This window comes from Gracilinanus agilis, chromosome 3, assembly GCF_016433145.1.
Source record: "Gracilinanus agilis isolate LMUSP501 chromosome 3, AgileGrace, whole genome shotgun sequence".
NCBI lineage: Eukaryota > Metazoa > Chordata > Mammalia > Didelphimorphia > Didelphidae > Gracilinanus > Gracilinanus agilis.
In genome coordinates, this window is record NC_058132.1 from 625,771,421 (window position 1) to 625,778,622 (window position 7,202).

The 7,202-nt window shown below is 37.9% G+C and overlaps 1 protein-coding gene across 1 annotated transcript; it reads right to left on the reverse strand.

Annotated features, from left to right (window-relative positions):
- Window positions 1-392: 392 nt before the first annotated feature.
- On the reverse strand, window positions 393-764 carry LOC123242854 (small cysteine and glycine repeat-containing protein 6-like). Its single transcript, XM_044670969.1, has one exon. The coding sequence runs from the start codon at window positions 762-764 to the stop codon at window positions 393-395; it is 372 nt and encodes a 123-aa protein (XP_044526904.1).
- Between the last annotated feature and the right edge of the window lie 6,438 nt (window positions 765-7,202).

Here is a 7,202-nt window from a genome sequence, read left to right on the forward strand (position 1 = left end):
CAACAATAATGTTCTGTATACATTGAAAGGACAGAAACTGTGACAGAAGAAAGAGAGCAAAAATGTAATATGAAGCAATATAAAAATTAAGGAATTTTATCCTATTTTTTGTGGATTTTATGCATTATTTTCCAGTATTTGGTTTATGTGCATTTCTCATTGCTTTGAAGAGTTTGTCTTGGTTAGTACATACGTCAGAGGCTCTTAGAAAAGTAGGCTGTTACTTTCAAGGATGGGGCTTAAGCAAAGTATAATCTTAACTTGGGGAAAAGATTTTCTGATTTATCAATTAGAGATATATAGAGAAAATGAGACAGAAGAAAGTCTTACCTTCATGTTCTCCATATGCCCCTAGCAAGTCCTCTGTGATATTGGGCCTTGATCATTCCCTTCTAGCAGCAGCATTGCTTCTTGCAGCAACATTTCTGTTGGCAGCATTTTTGTTGGCAACAACAGCCCTTGCCACAGCCACAGGAGCCACAGCCACAGGAGCCACAGCCACAAGAGCCACAGCCACAAGAGTTACAGCAGCAGGTACGGCGGCAACAGACAACTGTGGGGCTACAGCAGCCCCCACAGCAGCCACAGCAGCAGGGGCAGCAGGCAGAGCAGCAGCCCACTCGGCGGCAGGTACAGGTGGTACAGCCACAGCCACCACCACAGCCACCGCAGCCACCACAGCCACCACAGCCACCACAGCCACCACCGCAGCCACCACAGCCACCACAGCCACCACAGCTGCCTCTACAACCACAGCAACCCATAGTGTCAGTACAGAGGGTTCAGGTGAAGTGAGGAGAGAAGACTCAGGAGAGGTGAGTGAAGTGTGATGCTCTCCTTTTGCAGGACAGCCCTTATATACCCTCCTGGGGGATAGGGGGGACTTATATGAAAACAAAAGATCCTGTTTTCCTAGCTTCCATGGGTCACTCACTTTCTTGTTTACCTCTACATATGACATCTCCAACCTCATTAAATTGCTTTCTTTAGATAGTTACATTTTTCTTTTATTTTAAAGCCACATTCCAGGGAACCATTAAAGGGTGACTCATTCAACATGGAGTCATAGGAATGCTCAAGGGATCCAAGGTTGTCATATACTTCTCAAAAGCAATAGAAACACCAAGGAAACACCCCCCCCCAAATAGCCAAAACAATCACATGAAATACTAACTACAAAAATAGAAACAAGCAAAGGTAAGAAGAGCTCTGGTGCCTAAAAAATAGTGCGGGGGACCTAATTCAGCTAAAGTCTCAGAAGCAATGCAAATGAAAAAAGAAAGAAGACATCCTAGGAGATCTCTTTCAGTGGGTAAGTGACACAAATACAAAATCAAACAAGAACTAGTCTAGATAAGAAAATAAGCGTACAAATAAAGCTTGAATACATTTTAAAAATCACATTCCTAACTAAAAGAATAATAAAGATATAGGAAATAATGAAAAATAAATATAATAGAAACCTTGAACCAATGAGAGTTGGCAAAGCAGAAAACAGAATTTCAGGCAATGTAGACAAAGTAGAAAATGAGCTAAAAACTGATTATCAAAAGCATTTGAAAAAGTGCAGAGATAAGTAATAGAAATGTAGGCACTGATTTCAGGGCAGATAAAATTGCATTGATTTCAGGATTAATGGTTTTCTAGAAAAACATAAAAAGGAAAAGAATCTGGATGCTATATTATGGGATGTAACATAAATATCTTTTAAAAATTAATAATTCACATGATTCAAAGAAAAAACAAAAGACCTCAATTAGTATGAACTTCTTGAATTATCTCTCTTAGATGTATACTAGTTAGAACTTAATATTACAAGGAAAAAATCATTAAAACTTTAAAAAGTAATATAAATATGATCTATTAGTGAATAGTAATCCATACCACAGTGGTCTTCTCAAAGAAGAGAAAGAAAGATTAGAAAAATTGGGATATGGCATAAACAAAATTTAGAAGTATGGACCACAAACCCAGAATTATCTCCCTGTTCCAATTTAATATGCTATATGTAGGCCAAAATATATATACTTCTCAAGCATCTAGACCAGGGATCGGCAACGTATGGCTCTCGAGCCATATCTGGCTTTTTTGAGGGCCAGATAGGGCTCTTTCTGCAGGAGCCATAAAGTCAATTTTTTTTCAGGCACTATTACAGGAGCGGCACTGTGAGCACTGTACGGCTCTCACGAAATTACATTTTAAAAAATGTGGCATTTATGGCTCTCACTGCCAAAAAGGTTGCCAACCCCTGATCTAGACCTTGAGTAGTTTGCAGAGGGCCACAGACCTTTCAAATTATATTTCGAACAATAACCAAAACTTTAATACAAAGAGATACTTACTTAAAACAATTTGTATTTCTCAAATAAAAAAATTAGTAACTAACTTCCTGCAGATTGTTGTATGGGTTAAAAGGACCATTTTGTATAAATAAATAAAAAGGAAAATAAATAAAAGGAGAGTGGAAGTGGGTGGGGAAGGGTAATCCTAATTTAAGCTCTTATTTTTTGACAAAAGGGAAGTTCAAAGTCAAAGAAATCTAAACTGTCGGTTGTTTTTTTTAAGCAGAGGAATTTGGTTTAAAAGACTTATTTTGGAATTTGGCTTAAAAACAATAACAAAAAGAATGAGGACTTATTGTTTTCTTCTATTAAGTTTAGAAATAACACATTTAAAATAATTTAATAAATAATAATAGAAATGAAGTCAATTTACTAGTCAATTTACTGTGATAAAAAAGAGAAAGAACGACAGAATTTGTTAAAAATTAGAGAACAAAAATATATTGTTTACATGAAACATGGGATCGTCGTTGGAGTATTGATGGTGAATTTGCATGTTCTGGCTGGTGTCTCCATACCCACAGGAAACTTAGGCCAGTCTCTCCCTCCTCCCTCTCACCCTTTTGCCTTCATTAAAAAAAAAATTATATCCTTTGGAACCTTCCTCTATTATAAATAATTCTTCATCTTAGATATCTTTTTCTTAAACTCTTTCCATATTTTTACTCAAACCTCAGGCATTAATGGAAGATCTTGACATATTCTGCTCCTGATATTCTGAAGGGCAGCCATGAACATGTCATACAAAGATTGGCTAAAAGAATTGGACATGTTTATAACCTAGAAAGACTTAAGGGACCACCACAACTGTCTTCAAGTATTTGAAAGATTACAATAATGGAAGAGGGATTAGACTTGTTCTACTTGGTTCTAAAGGACAGAACTTGGAATAATGGGTAAGAGATATAGAGAGGGAGTCTTTAACTTGATATGAGGTGGAAAAAAACCCTGCCTAACAAATTAGCGGGCAGAGTGCTAGATCTAGAGTCAAGAAGGTTCATCTTCTCAAGTTCAAATCTGGCCACAGAAACTTACTAGTTGTGTGACCCTGGACAAGTCACTTAACCCTGTTTACCCCAGTTTCCTCATCTGTAATTGAGCTGGAGAAGGAAATGGTGGATCACTCTGGTATGTCTCAGTAAAACTCCAAATAAAGTCTTGGAGAATCATACACAAAAGAAAACAAACTAAACAAAAAACCAACAAATTATAGGTATCCAAAAATGGAGTGAACTCCCTTGGAAGATAGTGGACTTCCCATTATTATAGTTCTGGTGGAGGTTGGATGATTTAAAAAGCCTTTTTAGGAAAGGATGTGTGTTCTTGTTTGTCTAGATGACTTTGGAGGTCCCTTCTAACAGATTTCTAGTAGTTGTGGCACTTTGATTCAGTAAAATCACATTAGACATTCAACTTCTCTTGCTCTAGGCCAGTGGTTCCCAAACTTTTTTGGCCTACCACGCCCTTTCCAGAAAAAATATTACTTAGCCCCCTGGAAATTAATTTTTTTAAATTTTAATAGCAATTAATAGGAGAGATAAATGCACCTGTGGCCATCACTGCTTTCATGGATCGCTGCAGCACCCACCAGGGGGTGGTAGCACCCACTTTGGGAATCACTGCTCTAGGCTAACAGCAGCTTTTCATAGAAATCAAGGGTACTTCTATCCCTTAGGCTTTTCATAACTTGAAAATGTATTTCCAAAAATTTGTAGACATATAACTTTTGTCCCTGAGAATACTCCCTTAGTTCCCCAGATATTTTAGTTTTCAAAATGCTGATTTAGTTTCTAAAATAGATTTCAAATATCACAACCTCCTCTCCCACCTACCCTTCTTCTTCCATGGTAAATTTATATTGATCCCATTTATATTCATCAATTATTTCCCCTTCTATCTCTATTCAAAAAATATTTTAATAAGTCAGAATGATAAGGATAGAGAATGTTTCCATGATTTCACTGGTATAGGGAAAGGGGAGAAAGTTCCCTGAAGGTTAATGCTTTTTTTTTTTTTTTTGATAACTTAGAGACTTAGAGCATTGAGAGGTGGAGACTTGCTCAGGGTCACACAGCCAGTATGTGTCAGAGATGGGACTTGAATTCAGGTTGTTCTGACTTTAAGGCCAGTTCTTTATCTACTCTGTCCTATTACCTTTTTGGTTAGAATAATAGGTCAAATCAAATAATATTAAATTTAATATGGTGATGTGTAAATTAACCAGTCAGTCAAGAAACAAGCAACAGGTGTTGTGCTAAGTACCTGGTTATTACTTTGTGGCTAAAACCATATATATGAAAAAAAGTAAAAATATAAATTTAGACTGCAAGAGACTTGACCAGATAATAATTTGTGTGAAAAGGTTCTGGGAGTTTTAGTGGCTCATAGGCTCAATGTGGGATGGTAGACAAAAAAAGCTACTGCCACGTTAGACAACAAGTAAATAGAGTGTCCGAGTTGGGCAAGGTTCTAACAGAGAACTTTTCTACTCTTGCAGAATCACATTGGAGTACCGGGTTCAGTTCTGGCTATATATCTTAATAAGGAAGTCTATAAGTTGGAATGTGGAGAAGGACCAGTTGAATGTAACCCGCCCAAGGGCAACAAATTATTTTATTGGTTTTTTTTTTTTTTTTGTATCTCCAGAATCTAGCAGAATGCTTTACACATAATAGACCTTGTAAATGTTTGCTGAATTGGATCAAGATAGAATTTGATGAAGGGATTTGAAAACATACCATACTAGGACTTAAAAGAACTGGAGAGGAAAAGATTTAAGGCAATAGGATAGCAATCTCCAAACATTTGGCAAGCTGTTCTGTAAATAGGCATTAGACTTGTTTTACTTGTTTCCAGAGGACAAAACTTTGAGTACTGGGTGGAAGCCACAGAGATTTCGACTGGATATGAAGAAAATCTTCCTAAAAATTTGAACAGTCTAATAGAAGGAAGCAGTGCTGGAGGATCCTTATCAGTGGAGAAATTCAGAGAGAACCCGAATGACCAATTCCCAAGGATGTTATAGAGGGGATTTCTGCTGACTCAGAGCCCTGAACAAATGATTTACAGAATCTGAGATTGTGTGATCTACAACTGGATTTCTCTTGGCCCTCTAGAAATGGAAAAGTAACAAAGATGGCAACAATATTGATAACAGCTTCTATAAAGCTCTGCAGTTACAAAGAATCTTCTTCTAGCTAAATATGTATTTGGTAAAAGCCCATTTTGAGCCTGTGTTGTTAGGGAGTCTTTTCAGATTGAAATTATTTGTAAATTCTTTATCCTGAATTATGAAAGATGCTAATGAAGACTCCTGTGTAGTCACACAAGAAAAGAGTGTAGCATAGTGGATGGAGATTTAGCCTTACAACCAAGAAAACCTGGGCTCAATCCTGCCTTTGATACATATGAGCTGTGCTACTCAACCAGCAGTTATTAAGCCCCTACTATTATCAGGCATTGTACAAAGTGTAAGATTTGAATCCAGTTCTTTCTGACTTCAGGCCTGATATTCTATCCACCGAGTCGTCTAGCTGCCATATAAAAGTGGGCAAGTCATTTAAGCTCTCAGTGCTAGGTATCTCTCTAAGACTATAAGTTCAGGTCAGGTGCTGACCTGCACTGATCACCTATATAAATGAAAGGTGTGGTCCCCCTCCTTCTCTTAAGTAAGAAAAGGAGAAAACTCACTTTGCCACACTGCACATTTCACAAGAAATGGTGTAATTGAATTCAATAGATATCTATTAAGTTCCAACCATGAGCAAAACATTATGCTAGCCACTAGGTACTCAAGGATAAAAACAAAAATAGTTCTGCCCTCAAAGAACTCTTTCCCTCTCTCTTCTTCCATTTGCTTGCCCACTTATTTGAAGACTTAGCTTGATGTCATGGATGCTACTTTTATTCCTGTACCTTGTGCCTTTGTTCAACTACTCAACTGCAATGATCTTAGATTTTGGCCATAATGTTGACTTATGTTGGCCCCAACAAGTACTTTTACTTCTTCTATTTGCTTTCTTTTGTAGACTCCCTCCCTTTAAAGCAGTGGTTCCCAAACTTTTTTGGCCTACCGCCCCCTTTCCAGAAAAAAATATTACTCAGCACCCCCTGGAAATTATGAAACTATTTATTGAACTCAGAATAGAATGTAATACAAAAAAAGTGTGGCCATCACCGCCTCCCTGGATCGCTGCAGCACCCACCAGGGAGCGGTAGCGCCCACTTTGGGAATCACTGCTTCAAAGCTAGGTTGAGTCCTGCTAATTAGCTGATCATAATCTATCCTCTCCTCTGTGTAGCATGGATCCTACTAGCTGACTAGGTCTTCTGGGCAAAAGACTAGTGTTCTTTTCATGTTGCCATTTCATTGCTCTTGGAAGTAATAGGTAGATCAGTAGATAGAAAAAGAATATTTTCTTGGAGCAAGATGGATGTTGGAAACATAAACTTCCTTCTCTTCCCATCTCCTGTCAGTGGGAATGCTCATTTTACATTAGAGTGAAACAGTGGGAAGTTGGACAACAAAGCTAAGCCTAAACCATCACTACCTTTCCTATTGCTTGGGAGGAAATAGGAGGCTGTGTAGAAAAAGACACTGAAGAACTAGAATTTCTTTGGAGGAGGAGGACCAAAATGGTGATGGTGTATGTATATGTTACATGAAGATAACTTGAAGGACAAAGTATTTATCCTGAGGGAGAGGTGAGGTTGGGGGTTGAGGTTATGTATGAAAACTGTATCTAAAGTGTCGTCCACGGAAGATGACAGATCCGTTTGGTTCCAGAGGGCAGAAGAAGAAATTTAGAGAACCACATTCCAGTCTTATGTGAGGAAAAACTGCCGAATAATGAGAACTTA